Source organism: Acinonyx jubatus, chromosome C1 (assembly GCF_027475565.1).
Source record: "Acinonyx jubatus isolate Ajub_Pintada_27869175 chromosome C1, VMU_Ajub_asm_v1.0, whole genome shotgun sequence".
Lineage (NCBI taxonomy): Eukaryota > Metazoa > Chordata > Mammalia > Carnivora > Felidae > Acinonyx > Acinonyx jubatus.
Window position 1 is genome coordinate 69,874,826 of NC_069381.1, and position 20,534 is coordinate 69,895,359.

At 38.8% G+C, this 20,534-nt stretch overlaps 1 protein-coding gene and 1 long non-coding RNA gene across 2 annotated transcripts in view; one reads left to right on the forward strand and one right to left on the reverse strand.

Moving 5' to 3' along the window:
• Positions 1-456: 456 nt before the first annotated feature.
• Positions 457-20,059, reverse strand: LOC113599082 (uncharacterized). Its single transcript, XR_003419809.2, has 3 exons — positions 19,751-20,059; positions 4,090-4,138; positions 457-3,306 (listed from the first exon to the last, which is right to left on the reverse strand). It is a non-coding gene; the product is annotated as an uncharacterized LOC113599082 (long non-coding RNA).
• A 71-nt stretch (positions 20,060-20,130) lies between these two features.
• Positions 20,131-20,534, forward strand: part of SAMD13 (sterile alpha motif domain containing 13) — a gene marked incomplete at its 5' end in the record, with an annotated part of 39,992 nt that continues 39,588 nt past the window's right edge. Inside the window, one exon of the mRNA XM_027058752.2 lies at positions 20,131-20,275. Coding sequence (XP_026914553.2) covers positions 20,131-20,275 — 145 coding nt within the window. The remainder of the gene's footprint in view (positions 20,276-20,534) is intronic.

Below are 20,534 nucleotides of genomic sequence, written 5' to 3' on the forward strand. Positions count from 1 at the left end.
TTTTTTTTACATTTATTTGTTTTTGATAGACAGAGACACAGAACACAAGTTGGGGAGGGGCAGAGAAAGAAGGAGACACAGAATCCGAAGCAGGATCCAGGCTCCGAGCTGTCTGCACAGAGCCTGACGTGGGGCTCGAACTCATGAACTGTGAGATCATGACCTGAGCCAAAGTCGGGCACTCAACCGACTGAGCCACCCAGGTGCCCCAGTAAATTCTCTTTTTTGCTCGAGATAGTTTGAGTAAGCATTCTACTTGTGTATGTGAAGTGTATTTTGTGTGTGAATTTTATTTTGCCTTATTTCATTTCATTTTCTTCTACTTTTGTAAATACATAGGAATAACTGGAAGAACATTTACTGCACTGTTAGCAGGAGATAAGATTGGGGAATTCTTATGGTTTGAGACTGGTTACTGACGATGGGCACGTATTATCTTCATAATAAAATGCTAAATGAAAAAAGGAAAGGGAAGAAAGTCACTGAATGGACGAGATACTCACCTGCCCCCAAATCCCTGATTTTCTTGGCAGAGAGGAAAGAGAATTAGAGGCATAAAATAGAATATTTTTTGCTGTTATCCAATCAATACTATATTGATTGAGATAGTAAGTCAGGGAGAAATAGACAGATTTAGTTACATATAACTAAGAGAGCTTGCGTCATAGGAAATTAAATGCTCAGAGCCTAGCCAGTCAATGAAAATACAAAAAGAGATAAAAAGTGACCATTACCATTTAAATCTCTCGGTTTAGGGATAGGAAAGGTGGGTTGGGGGGGGAGGGAAGGGAGGGGGAAGCAGTATCCTACTCGGGGCTTCTCTCCAGAGGTGCCAATTAGAGACTGGGACCCACGGACCAGAACACAGAGGGAGTCTCTGTAGGTGCTCTGAACTTGCAGCATGACCATTTCCAGTTACATGGGGTGCCCAGAAGCCCTCATGAAACAGTCACTTTAAAAGGACGATGATATTACAAGAGAGGGGGTGGAGAGAGCTCTTGCAGAAGAATTAAGAGGAGTCAGCAAGTCATGGGGAGTTACAAAGGTTAATCCAGAAGCAGAAGTTCTCCCTGCCAACTGAGATGGTATGGACCCCAAGGGAGTGGCTTTAATGAACTCTGTTAACTCACTCAAAAGACTCAGAGTAAAGGAGATCCCATGGCTTCGTATATCATTAGGGAAGCAACATAAATATATATATTTCCTCTGATTCACAGTACATCAGCTTCTAGGGATTAATAAAAGAAAGTTTAAATCTCTCAGTAACAACTCACACATAACCACAAATGTTGCAAATCTGTCATGTAGCAAGGAATCTGAGATGGGTTGATACTCTAGGACGAGTGTACCAGAAAGAACATGAGGTGAAAGGGACTGAGTCAGAGGCAGTATCACCTTCTATTTTCAGAAAACAGCCACCCTGGACACAAACCAAAAAGGTAGGTGCTGTGTAAGCCCTTGCACTAAGACCAAACAAACCCCGGTCACAGCTGCACACAGAGATAGCAAAGCGCTATCTCCCCATCTGGGGAACTAAGATAAAGATTGCATGACAACATAGTTCTGCCGCAAAGAAAATTTGCACCAGCGTTCACGCCGCCTGTGAGTTAAGTTTCTTTCTGGCCTCCCCGCTGATCTGCAGCCTGTAGTTCCAAGTTCTTTCTCTACCCAGAAGTCCACTTGCCATACTAATCACCTCTAGACATACTTATCATTCGAGAGCTGTCCTATTTTAGCAGCTAGGTAGAGGCAGAGGCAGAACCCAAGCGTGAGTGTTCATCCTGACTTCAAATTTGGCTTTCTTTTTCTTTCTTTCGAAACCTGGATTTATGGCATCCCAGGCCATCCATCTATCCACATCCATCTAACCAGGAAAATGTCACTACTAATGACAGGTGCGGGAGAGATGGACTCAAACAAGACATTAACGGAGCCAGATGTGAGTGTGATGCCACCATTAAAATGGTAGGACCACAGACTTACTACCTCACTCTCTAAACTTCACTCTCTTCAACCTTAAAATGCAGCTGACGATAGGTGCCTTTTGGAGTTGGATTGGCAATAGGACCTAAGGGATGCCATCGCTTAGAATGCTCCTTAAGTGACCGTTATTATTATTATTGAGACTGTTAATGGAGGGGATATCTGAATACACTGAAGGTTACACGGTAGTGCCGTTAGCTCCGAGACACAAGAAAGCATGGGCTGTTACAGAAGAGCAGAGGAGAGGCTTCTAAATCAATACTGAGTGAAGGTGTAAAGTGAACTTTCAGAATTTTGAAAAATGGGTAGGAGTTACCTAGATGAAGAAGACAGGCTGATCATTTCTGGGCAGAGAAAGCAGCAAGTATTAAGGCATGGAGGTGTGGAAGGCCATTGTACATGGTTTTGGAAGAAGGCCCATACCATGGAAGTAAAGAAAGGGTTGAGGAGAATGGATGGCTGTGACACAAAAAGGGCAAGGCTGGGGCCAGAGTCTGAAGAGCCTTGTATGCTAAACTAAAAGGGTTGAACTTGAGTGTTAATGCTGAGGAGAGACATGGAAAAAATTCAAGCAGGGGAGAGGTATGATCAGATTCGCGGGAGGGGTAAATTGGAAAGAAGTCAAACTAGTGGCAAATGCTTAAGCTACCAGCTGACAATGTGAATTCCAGGGCTCATTTGAAGACCAACTTCAGGGGAGCCTGGGTGGCTCAGTTGGTTGAGCAAGCGTCCAACTCTTGATTTCAGCTCAGATCATGACCCCAGAATGGTGGGATCAGAGCTGGGGGTGGAGCCTGCTTAAGATTCTTTCTCTCTCCTTCCCCCTCCACTCTGTCTCTCTCTCTCTCTCTCTCTCTCCCTCTCTCTTTCTCTCTCTCTTTCCAAAAAAATAAAATTAAATTAAAAATACAAGATCTGAAGACCAACTTCAAAGCAACTATGTCAGAAGAACCCAGTGCTTCAAGGTAAATTTTATTTACAATAAAGTTGAAAACAATTGAGATGCCATATAGACTGATGGATAAGAGCATAGAACTGTTTGTGTTTAAATCAAGACTGTCATTTCCTAGCTGGGTGATCCTGGGTCAAGTATTTAACCACCTTGGACCTCAGTTTGTCCATCTGTGACATGGGATCAACAATGGTACCTGTCTCAACGGGATGCTGTGAGGATTACGTACGCGGTTGGAGCAGTGCCTGGAAAGAGCATCACTCATTAATGTTGACCAGTACTGAGGCGTGGAGTTGGTGCTGTGAAGGCTGCTGGCCCTCTAAGACAATCTCCGTGAGATGGCCACCTTTCTTGACTTCTTGGCTTTGACTCTATGAACAGAAATCAGCTGTCAATTAAGCCACATGGGCTCATAGTAATTCCCAATTACTGAGTGTATGTAAAAATAACATACTTAATAGTCACTTGAACATCAGGATCAACTGTAATGCCTCAGCTCAGTTAATTATTTCAAACACTGTAAGACAAGCTACAAACCTATCATAGTTACATTTTTTTCTTTTTATTCCTATTTCTTTTTTTTTTAAGTTTACTTATTTATTTTGAGAGAGAGTGAGCAGGGGAGGGCCAGGCAGAGAAGGGGACAGAGGATCCAAAGCAGGCTCCAGGCTCCATGCTGACAGCAGAGAACCCGATGGTGGGCTCAAACTCACAAACTGTGAGATCATGACCTGAGCTGAAGTGGGATGCTCAACCAACTGAGCCACCCAGGTGCCCCTATTCCCCTCTATTTCTTACACTATAAAATATTTGGTGCTTGCTAATAACATACATGAAATACATGTACATTACAAAGCATAACAATAAACCCATTAAAATCACTATTCTGGAGCATTGCCAATGCTACTGAAGCTCCCCATATGCCTGCAATGATCCAAATGTTTATGCCCCTCCAGATTCATATGCTGAAATTCTAACCTCAAAGGTGATGGTAATCTACTGAAGGTAGAGGCTTTGGGAGGTGATTAGGTCACGAGGGTGAAGATTTCTTGAATGAGATCAGTGTCCTTATAAAAGAGGCTCAAGAGGGCTCTCTGTCCCTTCCACCATGGAAGGACACTGTAAAAGTTCTATGAACCAGGATGGACACTCACCAAACACCAAATCTGCTGGCTCTTGATCTTGGATTTCCAGTCTTCAGAACTGTGAGAAATAAATGATTTATTTATGATATTATAGCAACCCAGATGATTAAGGCAATGCCCCTCTCTAATCTGCGCACCCTGCCTTCCCCACCAGAGGCAACCGCAGCCCTAAATTGTAGTTGTCATTCCTTCCCTTTTATGTATATAGTATGTACCATTATGTATCTTTAATCAACATATTGGGATTTTCATTTTTTGAATTTTGTATAAATGGCATTCCAATGTATTTATTTATTTGCCTGTAACTTGCTTTTTCCCTTAATATCATGTTGTCCATATGCCTGTGGTTTATTCATTTCTCTGATGTACATTATTCCATTGCATTCCTATTCCATAGTTATTTCTGGATCTACTCTCCTAACCATGAAGATTTGGGTTATTTTCCATTTTTTGTGTTGTTGACCAATGCTGGTATATATAATCTGGCACTGGTCACCTGTCGCCATTGTGCAAGAGTTTTCTCTAGAGTCCTACACGATTCCTATTGCTGTTGTAACAAATTACCTCAAATTTAGTTGTGCAGCGGCTTACCACAACACAAACTTCTTACCTTCTGGTGCTGGACATCAGAAGTCTGCAATAAGTCTCACTGGGCTAAAATCAAGGTATCAGCAGGGCTGCATTCTTTTCTGGAAGGATCTAGGGGAGAATCTGTTTTCTTGCATTTTCTGGCTTCTAGATACTTCCCATATTCCTTGGTTCATAGCCCTCTCCATCTTCAAAGCTAGCAACAACTGATCAAGAATTTCTTATAACGCTATCTCTTTGGTTCTGGCTTTTCTGTCTCCCTCTTCCACTTTTAAGAACTTTTGTGATTATTGTGTCTTCCTGCATAATCTAGGATACTCTCCTCATTACAGATCAACTGATTAGCAATCTTAATTCTATCTGCCACCTTCACACTTCTTTGCCATGGAACCAAACACATCCACAAGTTCTGGGGATTAGGATGTGGGGATGGGAGGGTGTGAATTATTCTGTCTACCACTGGGATAAACCTAGGTGTGGAACTGCTGAATAATAGGGTATATGGTTTTTCAATTTTACTTCAAAATGCTAAATTCTTTTCCAAATTAATCACACTATGAAAGTAAGAGTCCTGATTGCTCCACACCTGAGAACACAGCCTGCTGAGACTTTGAAAATTCTTCCAACCTGGTGGGTGTGAAACCATAGCTCAGAATTTGGATTTCTATTGTCCTAATATTGAGATTGAATATTTTAATATATTCCTTGGCCACATGGGTTTCCTCTTATGGGAAATGCTTGTTTTTCTATTTGGTTGCTAGCTTTTTTCTTAAAATTCTTTAATCACTCTTTATTCATCTGGATATTAGTATTTTGTCAATTCAATGTACTACAAATACTTTCTCCCCATTTATGTTATGTTCTCATGAATCAAAGTTTCTACTCTGTGCTCAAATTTCTTCAATATTTTTCTTAATAAATTGTATTTTTGTGTCTTTAGAAAATACTTTCTTATTCTGTTGGCAAAAGGAACATCTCCTATATTTTCTTCCAAAAATTTTAAAGTTTTTCCTATAACATTTATGTTTTTAATCCACCTGAAATCGATATTTATAATATGATGTGAGGCAAAGATCCAGTTGCGTTTTCCATCACTTGGAAAACCAATTGTCCCAAAGCCAATTATACTTACCATTGTGCCATTCACATTGTATATCAAGTTCCTCATATGCCACGTCTGTTTCTGGGCTTCCGCGTATATTCTATTAGTCAATTTATTTCTCCTTATGCCAACATCACAGTTTCTTCATGCATTACCTCTATAATATATCTTGCCATTTGGTAAGACAAATTTCTACTGGCCTTGTTCTTTTTTTTTTTTTAATAACGTTTTTATTTATTTTTTGAGAGAGAAAAACAGAGCATGAGCAGGGGAGGGGCAGAGAGAGAAGACAGACAGTCCGAAGCAGGCTCCAGCCTCTGAGCTATCATCACAGATCCCAAAGCGGGGCTTGAACTCACAAACTGGGAGATCACAACTTGAGATGGAGTTGGAGGCCAAACAGCCTGAGCCACCCAGGCATCCCTAGTATCCTTGTTCTTCTTTCGGAGTATCTAGATATTGTTTACCCTTTGTGTTCCTATACATTTTAGAATCAGCTCAACTTCTTTAAAACACCCTATTGAGATTTTTATTGCAACTTCACTGTGACTACATTAATTGTGGCAGACTTGAAGTCTTTACAATAATGACTACTCTTATTCATGAACATGATATATCTCTATTAATTTAGACATTCTCTAAATGTCTTTCAATAAAGTTATATGATGTTTTTATAAAGGTCTTGCGCATAATCGGTGAGATCTATTCCCAGTATACTGCATTTTTGTTGTACTTGCAAATGATACATTTTTCAAAGTACATTTTCTTACTTTTTTGATGGTAATTGATATTTAACTCATATCTATCAAGTTATATTATTAATTTTAATAATTTTACATAGATTTTTTTTATTTTTCTATTTGGCTAATCATATCATCTTTTAAGTAATGGCAATTTTTAAAAAACTTGTTACTCTTTTTCTTTACTAACTGAATGGCTACGATTTCCAGTATGTGTTGGCTAGATGTAACATTAACAGGCATTCTTGACTTCTTACTGATTTCTAAAGGAATGCTTCTAACTTTTCACCAGTGAGTAAAATTGTTGTGAGTCTTTGGCAAATACTTTTTATCAACTCAAAGAATGCAATTTCTATTTCTAGTTTACTAAGAGTTTTTGTTTGATTGATTGTCTTAACATGAATAAATATTAAATTTTATACAATGATTTGTTTGCAACTACTGAGATGAGTATAGTATGTGTTATTCTTCACTAACTATAATTTGGTGAATTACATTAATTGATTTTCTAAAGTTAAACTATTCTTTTTTTAATTTTTAAAAAATGTTTATTTATTTTTGAGAGAGAGAGAGAGAAAGAGAGAGACAGAGACAGAGAATGAGCAGGGGCAGGGCAGAGAGAGAGAGAGAGAAAGACAGAATCCGAAGCAGGCTTTAGGCTCTGAGCTATCAGGCACAGAGCCTGATGTAGGAGTCAAATCCACAAACCGTGAGATCATGACCTGAACCAAAGTTGGACACTCAACAAACTGAGCCACCCAGGTGCCTCTAAAGTTAAACTATTCTGTGTTCTAAGAATAAACTCAATTTGCCATAATGTATTATCTTTCATGCATTGTCAAGTTTTTTTAAACTGTTTTTGCAGAGTTTTGCATCTATGTTCATGAATGAGGCTCATTTGTAATTTTCCTCTTTTATATTATTTTTGTATATTTTATTACATAAAATACATAGGCTTTTTTCTTTTGAAAGAATGTGTTTTAGATTAGAATTATGTTCCTTGGGGGGTGTGTGTGTGTGTGTGTGTGTGTGTGTGTGTGTGTATATATACACATACATACAGTGTGTGTGTATATACATATATATATATACACACATATATATATGCATACATATCTATATATATACAAATATATATAAACTATATATATGAACAAATATATATGAACATTATATATGTATGAACATATTTATCTATATATGGCTATGAAGCCACCTGGGCCTAGTCTTTTCTTTGTGGTAAGATTTCAAAATTGTTGAACCAATACCTTTAAGGGCCTTCAAATTATTCAGAGTTACTATTTTTTTCCTGAGTCAGTTTTGGTAAGCTGCATTTTCTAGTAATTTGATATTTTTGTCTTAATATTCAAATATGGCATCAAATTGTTTTTACTTTACATTTTTTTGTATCTCTGCATTTTTTAAATTCCTAAAATTGCTTATTTCTGCCTTCTCTTTTTTTCCCCTAAATCAGTTAAATTAGAGGTTTATTTTATTCATCTCTTCAAAAACCTAATTTTCAGCATTTGCCTTATTTTATCTTTGTTTTCTATTACATTAATTTCTGGGCTCATCCTTATTATTTCCTTTCTTCTGTTCTCTTTAAATTCATTCTATTGTTCTTTTTATAATTTCTCATGGATGCTTAGTTCAATAATTTTAAGGCTTTCTTAGTTTTTAATATAAGACTTTATGGCTTAAATTTCTCTCTCAGCCTTATTAAACTGCATTTAAGATTTAGTAAAGTTGGTGAAGTTTTTGGTTTTATTATTATTAATTCTAGAGATGTTCTGTTTTCCACTGTGATTTACTCCTTGGTTGATGAGTTATTTGGAAGTGTATTTTTCAATTTTCTAAATGAATGTTTTCTAACATTATCTTTCAGTTAATATCTATATTAATGAATTTTAGTCATAAAATATAATTTTTTAAAAGTCCATTCCTTAAAATTGGTTGAGATTTGTTTTATGGCCTAATTCATGACAAATTATTATAGCATCCCATGCATGACCCAAACTAATTTGTGTACTTTAATTTAGACTGCAAAATTCTATATATTCATTAGGTCAAGCACTCTGTATCACCTAATCATATCTTTAATGCTTTTTGGAATATTTTATCTATCAATCACTGAGGGAGATACATTTAAATTATTCCTTATAGTGGAGAATTTGGCAATTTCTCTTTGTAATTATCTCACATTTCCTTTTATGATATTGAAGCTACACTATCAGGTATGTAAAAATAGAGTCATTTTATCCTCCTAGTGAATCAAGTCTGTTATAATCACTGAATGATCTCCTTTGTCTATCAAGTTTTTTGCCCTAAAGTCTATTTTATATAATATATAAACTGTAACTCTTTTGGTTAATATTTGCCTAAAATACATTTTTCTGTCCTTTTACTTTCAGCTGTTCTTTATTTACATTTTAGGCATGTCTCTGTAACCAGCATATACATAGATTTAACTTTTTAATTCAATCTCACAATCTCACTTTCAACGGGAAGTTTAGTCCATTTATTTTTATTGATATATTTTATTTTATTTTATTAATATAATTTATTGTCAAGCTGGCTAACATTCAGTGTATACAGTGTGCTCTTGGTTTTGGGAGTAGATTCTCATGATTCATCGCTTATATACAACACCCAATGCTCATCCCAACAAGTGCCCTCCTCAATGATATTGATAATTTTAATTTATCTCTATCATCAGTTTTTTTTTGAACATTTGATGTTTATTTATTTTAAGAGAGAGAGAGAGAGAACGTGAGCTGGTGGGGGTGGGGGGGAGGAAGGGCAGAGAGAAAGAGAGAGAGAGAATCCCAAGCAGGCTCCAAGATGTCAATGCACAGCCAGACGCAGGGCTCGATCCCACCAAGGGTAAAATCATGACCTGAGCTGCTCAAAGAACCACCCAGACGCGCCTCTATCACCAATTTTTAAACTATCCAGTTTAAAATTTTTGTTCTGACTTCTCTGTTGCTTTTTTCTCCTTCTTGTCTTGTTTTAATGGATTCAATTTCTTAGTCCCAAAATTTTCCCTTCTCTAGTTTTGGAATTATAAACTTTATCTTTGTTCATTAACTAGTTCCTTTGAAATCAGAGTATGCATACTTAACCTAACAAAGTCGGTACTTGTTATCTTTACAACCTTCCCAAATACATAATGACCTGAGAATGTTTTAACTCTTATCATCACTCCATCTTAAAAGCCATTATTTTTTAATTCTACAAGCTGTACTTTATTATTTATTATTTGTATTTTTTGTATTGTTCAGGTTGACGCAACCATTTGCCTTTTCCTTTACTTGACATTAGTTTTTGTCACTCAAACTTCCCTTCTAGATCATTTTCCTACTTCTTTTTTTTTTATTTCTTTTTAAGATTGTTTTTAAAGTGATCTCTACACCCAACATGAGGCTCAGACTTACAACCCTGAGATCGAGAGTCCTATACTCTACCAACTGAGCCAGCCAGATGCCCCTCATTTTCCTTCTTCTTGAAGACATCCTTGGAAATTCTTTTATTAAGAGGTTATTGATGTTAATTTTTCCCAGTGTTTGTTTATCTAGACTACTTCTATTTTATCCCCATTTTGAAAAACAGTTGCAGCAGAGAAAGTTAGCATTTACTAAAATATCCACGTGATTCTCTTCATTTCTCACTCTCTCTTGCAGTTAGTTTGGGACTTGGGACTTATTCTGGCCAAAGGACCACGAGGAGAAGTAACATGTTTCCCTTCTAGAAAAAGGTCTTTGAAATCTGTGTTCCTCTATGTCCCTCTTTCCCTCCTGAAATGACCTGATAGCTCATGTAATTCTGGGAGATGCAGCTAGAAAGATCAGAGCTTCTTTTGGCCCGGGTCCCTGAGTGACCAGGCGGAGCAGGGCACCCTCTGACCTATCCTTGATGCAAAGGGCAAGAGATAAACTTTGATTATGTTAAGCCACAGAGGTTTCAGAGTTAATTTGTTACCACAGCCTAATAACTTATTCTGACAGGTAGTTTTAATGGGTAAATAATTCTCTTTCAGTTACTATCCCTCAATACATTTAAAATATTTTCCCACAATCTTTTGTCCCATTTTTGCTGCTCAGAATTCACCTGTCTCATTGTCATTCCTTTACAAGTAATCTGTATTTTGGGGGTTTTGGCTAATTTTAGTATCTTCTCTTTGTCTCTGGCATTCTGAAGGTTTACAACAATGTGTTTAGGTGTGTATGTGTCTGCATCTGTTTAAGTTTATGTCTGAGGGTCCTTTGGGTTTTAGAATCTGAGGTTACTATCTTTCATCAGTTCTATACATGTCTCGTTTACTGAGTCCTCAAATATTGCTTTGTCCTCTTCTCTATTATCTCCTGAAATTCTGATTACAGGCATACTGAGCCTTCTCCTTCTATCCTCCATGACTCAACCTCTCTGTCATATTTTCTAGTGATTATCTCTCTATGCTGAGAATACAGGGACATGGTAAACCTCTACAGATTCTATGCTGCATTTTGTGTAAGGTTTTCCAGTCTATGCTTCCCACTCCCTAATTCTCTGTCTATGGTTTCCTCCACTCTAAATTCTTCCACTGGGTTTTTAATTTCAATCTTTTCATCTTTCATTTCTAGAAGTTCTATTTTGTTCTTTTTCACATGTGATGGATATTTTTATGGTCTCTTTCTCTTTCCTCAGTTTTTATTTCGTTCATAACTTATTTTACCATATTAAACATTCATTTTACTTTTAAATTTATTCATGCATTTAAAAGATGATTTATATATTTTATCACTTATGTTAAGTGCTTCAGAGTAAGAGAAGTCCTCTGCATATTTTTACTTAATAATTTTATTATTTCAAATTGCTTATACCTTAGGATATAAGAAACTTAATACTGGATCCTTCCCTGCCCCTAGATATTTAATTGTGTCCAGCTATCACATTGGGCCCAGATATCACTATATAACCCCCACTACTGTAGGTAAACCAATCACCCTAACTCTGCTGTTTAGTGTGTCTGTCCTGTCACTGAGTCTGTCTCCAGCTGGCCATATCTCTACTGCAAACTTCCTGATTTTAATTCAGGAGTTTAAGATTATTTCTAACTCTCATGACCTACCCCCTCCTTTCCATATCTCTAGACTGCTGCTGTGTTTTGGAGAATGTCCAAAAGTTTGACCTTTAGATAAGGAGATGAGACTATACAAACTTTTGTTTCTTAATACCATCTGCCTGGGAATAAAAAATCTCTGGGCAGGAAGAAATAAGAAAGTAAGGAAGACAATTTTCGGAAAGTCTGTATATACATCCTTTCCACTATGGAGGGACATATGTAGGGAATGTGGGGGCAGGTATCCTGTATTGCAATGATGAGTTTTCATAATTAGAGGTAGTTTCAACAACAATTTGATCTACTATCTACTCATTGTTATAAATCCTGGCTTATCAATTATGCTAAAATTATCCTGCATTTTCTTTCTCTTTTGAAAAGTTTATTTTTATTTATTTTGGGAGAGAGAGAGAGAGAGAGCAATCAGGGGAAGGGCAGAGAGAGAGAGAGAGGGAGAGAGAGAATCCGAAGCAGGCTCCACGTTGTCAGTGCAGAACCTGATGCAGGCCTCAAACTCACAAACCATAAGATCATGACCTGAGCCGAAATCAAGAGTCAGATGCTTAACCGACTGAGCCACCCAGCCACCTGCTATCTTACATTTTCTAACTGATATGGCTTGTGATCATGTGTCAGTCCAATTCTTACAGTAAGGGACAGGTATTACCTGTTTTATAAACTTTCTAGACTAAATCATCTCAGCAATTGTTTCTTTATTTCATGTGATAAAATAGATCCCACATTGTTAAAAACAAAAACAAATTTAAAAAAACACGTGGATTTGTTTTCAAGTGTACATTTGACCCTTCATACAGATAGGTGTTATGGGTAGCACTCTAGGTGTGAATTTCAGGTATAAGAATGTTCACAAGGAATGTTTACCTTACCAACATTTACAAGTTTTTCATTTAAAGCATATAGACCTATCCTCAATATCAGCACATAAAACCTCCTTGAGTCTCTTAACAAACTTTCTACTGTCTAACACCAAATGTCGATATCCAATCTAAAATTGCCCAATACCAAATCTTGGTTGGGAGAACTAATGTTTATAAAACACCGTTGAACGAAATGCGGTCTATCTGTATTAGCTGCCTAAGACTGCTGTAATAAAATACCACAAACCGGGTCCCTTAAAACAACAGAAATTTATTCTCTCATAGTCTGGAAGCTGGAGTCTGAATCAAGGTTTTGGCAGACCCATCTAGGACAGGGTCCTCCGTGCCTCTTCCAGCTTCTTGCAGCCCAGGTGATTCCTAGCTTGAGGCAGTTTAACTCCAATCTCTACCTCCATCTTCCCTCTGTGCCTCTGTCTTCACATAGCACCCTCCTCTCCCTGTCTCACTTCTCCTTACAAGAACACCTCCTACTCCAGTGCGACCTCATCTCAACTAATTACACCTGCAATAACTCTATTTCCAAATAAGGTCACATTCTAAGGTACTGGGTATTAGAACTTTAACATATCTTTTGGGGGGACACATTTCAACCCAGTAACATTATTTGTTTCTCCAAAGAGAAGATTTTATCTTCCAAATAGGTTTGGATCCCACTATCTTTGAACCAGAGGAATTCGCTTTCTCTGGACTCTGTTTAGATTCCAGGTTTTTATCTTTCATTAAACAATGCTACGAGAAATAGCTTAATGAATGCCACTATTGTATTTACTAATCAAGTTCATTAAGAACCTTGCCCCCTTTGATTTTGTTTCCCCGCTGGAAGCAAATGCCACAAAAATTTTCCCCCTGAATAACCCATAGGTTTTCATTTAGAGTCAATGAAAACCATATATCTAATTATGTGGGGTTTTTTGTTTGTTTGTTTGTTTGTTTGTTTTTGCTTTGGTTGCCAGGAAGCTTAAAAATCCAGTCACAATTTCATTTTAACAACTTGGTAGAATGCTGCAGCTACTAATTTGCATTTTTATTTCTCCTCTGGTATTGACATTTTATTTTCATGTGGATATTAAACAGTTTTAAAAATTGCCTCTTATATTATTACAAGGCACTTGAATACTTTGTTCAAAAATGTTAGCAATAAGTAGAAAAAAAAGCCAAAGAAATAAGTAAATCTCTTTCTCTTCCTCCCCCTCCCCCACTTTCTTTCTCCCTGTCTCTCTTCATTCACAGCAGATTTTCCTCCTGTCCCAGCTCATCCATCACTGAATGACTGACCAAAGACTATGAACCATCAACACTCAGTACTCTGGTTTACATTTTCGATAGGTGATTCAAACGGTACACAGGCAAAAAGGGAAGGGGAAGCAAGACACTCACTTTATTCTTGAGCAAATCAACTAGATCTCACTGATTTCCTTCAAAGATTAAAAAAGAAAAGTCAGAAAAAAAAATAGCATGGGACCCATGCAGCAGTAAAAATAAAAGAAATCTGGAAAAGCAGAGGAAATAAACAAGGAGAAGAAACTAAATCCCTGAAAATCACACTAAGAGCATCAGGAGTAGAATTTAAACTAAAGAAAATCGGATATGGAGGGCACGCTATTGAAAAAAATCACATAGAATTTAGTGGAAAATGACACAGAATGAAAGTGACGAGGGAGGAGCTGGAAGAGGCAGAAAACAAACAATAGAGAACCGGCACATGAATGCCTGCTATCTTTGAAGATGTGAATGAATACATGGAACCAAAAAAATTTACATAATAGAAGAATTTTCTGAAATAAAGCAGATCTTAAAATTACATTTTGAAAGGGCTCACCGCATTCCAAGAAAATTTAATAAAAGCTTTTATCTGAAACTTCAAGGACTGTAAAAAAAAAATCCTATAGTCATCTAAGCAGAAGGAAAAAGTCATCCTCAAAAACAAAGAAATCAGACAATATTAGATGCTAGAAGAAAATGGAACTGTGGTTAATGAATATTAAAGGGGAAAAAATTTCTATACCTGGTGGAAAATTTCTAACCACCTTTCATATGTAATGGTAAGAAAAAGAAATTCTCAAATACATGAGAATTCAAGAAACATAACATTTATGAGCTTCTGGAAAATCTCTCAGGAAAAAATCAAGACAGTGAACAGATGAATAACAATAATAAGTTCATGAATGAGAAAGACATGAGGTAGAAAAGGTTTAGTGATGAGCTTTAAACCTCTTCATCCATAAAACTATATTTAGGTAACTAAAATTCTAAGTCATAAAATGAAAAATAATTGCTATAATGCTTAAAGAAAAATTACATAATATAAAGAATAATATTTTAATGATAATAGACAGGGACAAGAATCAATATTTGCTCTCCAAACTAACAGAAAGGTGGGGAGAGAAAAAAAATAGTCTAAGTAGATTAATTTCATCATCTTTCATCATCAATTCATTTCTAAGGTAAATTGAGAAATATAAATATAAATATATTATTTAATATACTTTACAACTTCTAAATTGCTAGAGTATAGTAGGTGGCCTTCTAAAGGGGTTCCCAATGATCCCCAACTCCTGGTATCATGCCCTCATGTGTAGGCTAGACATAATGACTCATCTCTAACAAAGAGAATGTGGCAAAGTGAAGGATTTCACTTCTGGATTAAGCTATTAAAGACTGTGATATCTGGGTCGCCTGCGTGGCTCAGTCGGTTGAGCGTCGGACTCTTGGTTTTGCCTCAGGTCATGATCTCACAGTGTGTGAGTTTGAGCCTCATATTCGGGCTCCGTAGCTGGTATCTTGGAGCCTGCTTGGGATTCTCTCTCTCTCTCTCTCTCTCTCTCTCTCTCTCTCTCTCTGTGTCCCTCCCCCACCCCACACACTGTCTCTGTCTCTCTCAAAATAAAGAAACTAAAAAAAATAAATAAAAAATAAAATAAAATAAAAAGACTGATTTCTGTCATGCTTACACTCTTTCTCTGCCCTTCCTCCCATGGCTTGCTTTGATTCAGCCAGCTGCCATGTCATGAGCTGTCCTGTGGAGAGGCCCACGTGACAGGAAACTGAGGCTCTCTAGGGCCCATGAGGAACTAAATCCTGTCAACAGCCATGTGGTTAAGCTTGAAAGTGGTACAACACCTGTGAAAACTGAACAGTAAAAATTCTGAAGCAGAGGACTCAGCTAAGCCATGCCAAGATTCGTGACCCACAGAAAGTACAAGGTAATCATGTGCTGCTTTAAGCTGCTAGGGTTGGGGGTAATTTGTTACACAGCAAAAGATAACTAATACCTAGAGGAAGGTAAAAATAAAAACAGAAAAAAACAAAGAAAACAGATTATAAAGCAAAAAAGAAAACAAAGAAACAATAAGCATTCAAAATGTAACACATAACAGATAAGGTTAAACATATCTAATTAAAATAATTTCAAGTAGAATAAACTATTTTTTAAAAATTATTCCATGGGACAAAGACAGACACTATAATGGCAAAGGGTAATAGGTCAGATGCTTCTTTTTTTTTTTTTTTTAAGAGAGAGGGAAAGATTGAGTGGGGGAGGGTCAGACACAGAAGGGAAAGAGAGAATCCTAAGCAGGGCTCAATACCAGGAACCCTGACACCCTGACCTGAGCCAAAATCAAGAGTCAGGCACTTAACCAACTGAGACACCCAGGTGCTCCTATAATGGCAAGGGATATACAACTCACAATGAAGTTATCGCTAGTATGAATCTTCATATATAAAATAATATAGTATTCAAACACGTAAAGCAAAACTTCAAGAAATAAAAAAATAAATGAAAGAAATGTTAGGAGACTTCTCCCAAAGTCTCCTTCCCACAAGGTTCCAACATTCCGTAATCTGTCTCCATCTTCCAGCCCTCCCCTACCCCTGAAACCCCACCACTGAGCCTTCTGGAATTCATGATTCTTCTCCCATATCAGTTTTCATTGCTATGACTCTGGTCAAGCCACTATTACTTCTTGCCTGGATTACTACAATATCTCCTTGTCTCTTCAGCCTCTACGATTGCTCTATCTATTCTAGATAGAGCAGCCAGGATAATCCTTTAAAAATATGCCTGATTATGTCACTCCTCTGTTCTAAACTCGTGAGCAGCTGCTCATTTCATTCAGCATGAAAGCCAAAGTCCCCGCAATGCCCTATAAGCCCTACATCACCTGTCCCAACCACTTGGTTACCTTTAGTTCTCCTCCTACTCACCCTGGCTCTCTCCAATCCAGCCACAATGGCATCCTTACTGTTTCTTGAAAACTCCAGCCAGACAGCCACCTTCTGGCCTATGCCTAACTGTTCTGTCTCCCTGGAATGTTCTTCTCTCAGAAATCCACCAGGTCATTCCCTTACCAATTCCAGATCTTTTCTTGAATGTCATCCTCTCAATACAATTTATCCTGATCACTATATTGAACGTTTCAACCCACACCCTCCTGTATTCCCAATCTCCTTTATCCTGCTTTATTTTTTCAAAACATTTTTGGGGCACCTGGGTGGCTCAGTTGGTTAAGTGTCCGACTTCGGCTCAGGTCATGATCTCGCAGTCCGTGGGTTCAAGCCTCGCGTCGGGCTCTGTGCTGACAGCTCGGAGCCCGGAGCCTGTTTCGGATTCTGTGTCTCCCTCTCTCTCTGACCCTCCCCCATTCAAGCTCTGTCTCTCTCTGTCTCAAAAATAAATAAACGTTAGAAAAAAAATTTTTTTAAGTTTTTAATTTTTTTAACGTTTATTCATTTTTTTTTTTGAGAGACAGAGCCAGAACATGAGTTGGGGAGGGGCAGAGAGAGAAAGAGACACAGAAATCTGAAGCAGACTCCAGCTGTCAGCACAGAGCTTGAACCCATGAACTGTGAGATCATGACCTGAGCTGAAGTTGGACACTGAACCAACTGAGCCACCCAGGTGCCCCCAAAACACTTTCTAACATACCATAGAATTTACTTACATAGTTTATGTTTATTATTTATTGTCTGCCTCACCCACGCTCACATTAGAATGTGAGCTCCCTAAGGGCAGTGAACTTCTTCTGTTTCACTTATTTATGTAGATCAAGTATCTAGAAAGGTGCCTAGCACACAGTAGGCATTCAAAAGACATTTGTTGATGGACCGAATAAATGATTCTTGGCCTTATCAAACCTAATGCCCTTTTTAATAACAAATACGGGGCAATCTGCTCTTTAACATTGTGAAAGCAAGGTTGTAAACTACCTACGCTTGTAAGCTTGTAATTTTTTAAAGAAGTCAAAGTGATCCCTTAACTGAAACATAAAGGAAAAAGTAAATGTGTGATTCATTATGGAGCTACTCAGGCATCCCTAAACTAAAAGGCACAAGGAAGTAATCAGATGCTTGCATTCATCTGTAGAATCACCATGAAATGGACAGCCATTACATGAATCGTATTGGTGATTCAAATTCCAAAACCTGTATTGCCATTCAACGTACTGCATTCCAGGAAAACTCAATATATCTTAAACCTGTGTGAAAAACACTGTATGTTTATATATAAAATAGATTCTAGGCTCAGGTAAATATAAATAGCTTTTTCATCTACACAAATGAACAGGAGAACAGTCAAGCAACGCAGAATGCAGGACAATTCTTTGCTGTGCTGTACTAGCCTGGGTACTGCATGCATGATATCTAGCCTCTTTGGCTCCATTGACTACATTCCAGTCGTTCTCCCTCCCCAATCAGGAGACAAGCAAAATCACTCTGGTAAATTTCCAAAACAGCTCCTGGAGGCAGATCCATCCCAACAGACTAGATCTGTCATTCCAGTGGCCCAGTCACTGGCTACCTCTCTATAGTGTTTGACCTGTTAATGAACAACTCTTCACTTCTCTTTCCTTTCTTGGTTTATGTGTCACTGTACTCCTGCAGCTTCCTCTAGTCTCCTTCCACAGCTCCTGCCAGGTGTCACTGTCTGACTCCTCACTTCCCCTTGCCCACCTCGGCTGCCCTTCCTTTTCCCACTCCAAATGATCTTCAACTCCTTCTAAGTCATCCACTCTCAAAGTTCCGTTTCTACACAGGATATCCAAGTCCACACTCCCAACTGACATTCTGTCACTCATACACAGAAAGCCTCAAGTTATACATGTCCAAAATCAAACTAGTCATCTTCCTCGAAAACCTGTTTATCCACCAGTTGTACCTATTCATGTGAATGACAACATTATTTACCTACTCAGTCTAGAAATGACAACCATCTTTCTTCCCCGCCCCTCATGCCCACGTCCAATTGATTGCACTGCTCTGTCTAGTTTGCCTTGGAAGTGTCTCATATCCGCTTCCTTTCTATTACTGTAGTTCAAGCTATCATTACCTGTAAGTTAGAATATGGTCACAGCCTCCTAATTGGTACTTCTACTCCAATTTCTTTCGGTATTTCCACAAAAGGAAGTAATAATAGTATGATTAGTATTTATAAATAGTATTATTTATACTTAGTATAGTGCCTGGCATATAATAAGCACTTTATTAAAGGTCCTATTATATGCCAGGCACTATACTAAATGTTTCCCATCTCTTTTAATCTGCACAACCACATCACAAAGTAGGAGTTATTATTATTTACATTTTAAAGATGAGAAAAAAGGGGTTTGGGATGTTAAATAACTTACCTAAGTTCACAGAGCTAGCCCTGAAGTGACACCAGGGTGCCAGATCTATCTGGTTTCTAAAATCCCATTGTTCTGCTTTTTTTTTTTATACAACTTTTTCATTTCATTAGACCTATAGTCTAACCACAACCTTCTATTCAGTCTCTATATTTATCCTGTCATTTCCTTCCTACCCTATCCAATATTCAACTACCATGTTTCCATATGACCTCTAGCCTCTATCACAGTCTTCCCTTCTGTCTCTATCCCTATCCCACCTGCCTTTTCTTTCCCAGTCCATTCTTCCAATCCATAAGTTCCTTTGGTCTTACTTATCGCCTTATTTAGTGAGGATTTATTTACCAGCTATTTCAAGAAAGTCCCTCACAGCAGGCTCGTCTTTCACTGCGCCCACCACATCTGCCAGCAGCCTTCCTTCTCCCCACTCTCTTCCCAGCTGCTAAGAGCAGGGTTAGAAGAGGAGATGAATAGAGCGGATACAAAAGACTCCCCACATCTTAAGTTTTCTCTGCCTAATTCAGTGTTGTTTTATGATTCCAACATAAAGAACCAAGGGAGAGGGGCTCTGTAAACTGCAGAGTGCTCTGCAAATGTAAAGTGCAATTTATTCACCCTACCTTTGCATGCCCTGAGTTATTCTGTGAGTGACAGCACAGGTGCTCCAAGCAGAGAACTCCACGTTTGTGTTCGGGGCGAAGGAAGCGTAAGGCCCCAAATAATATGAATTTGGCCGGGGAGATGTCTACTTGTCATTACTGCCCAAACCCAGCCTAAAACTTCATTGGGACGTGAGCGAGTAAGACAGGGCGGTACTGGTATTAGCCTGAAAACCCCCAATTTAAAACTCTCTCTAGGAATGTTCCCCTCCCCGCCAGCTCCCTGGCGGTTTTTAAGTTCTAGCAAACGTCCTCCCAGGCTTTCGCAGGGCCCCCCGCCTAGTCCCCTCCCCTCCTGACCTCTCCGCTTCCTGGTGGCCCCAGCCCTCGGACCCCCGCCCCGCCCGCTCTCCCGCCCGCCCGCGGAGGACTACAAGTCCCGGCGTGCCCCGCGCGCTCGGCCGGCCGGCTGCACCGGGGCTGGGCGCGTGGCGGCCGCCGAGCTCTGCGCGGGGGAAAGCCTCCCGCCGCCGGCCGTGCGGGGAGGTAAGTGATCCGCTCGTGCTGCGAGGGCACTGGGAACGCGGCCACCCTCTCCCCTCTCCAGGATGGAAGGAAACGAAGAAAACCACAATAAACACCGCCCTGCCCTCCCTCGTCTCTGCTGTGTGTCCGGTGCTCCTGCAGCTTGTTGCACCCATGAGCGTGGAATCTGTCACCCCGGAGTGGAACTGGGGACAGAGAAGCGTGCCGGGCTCCGGCGGAGAGCTGCGGCTCGCCGTGGCTGCGGGGCAAAGCTCTCAGG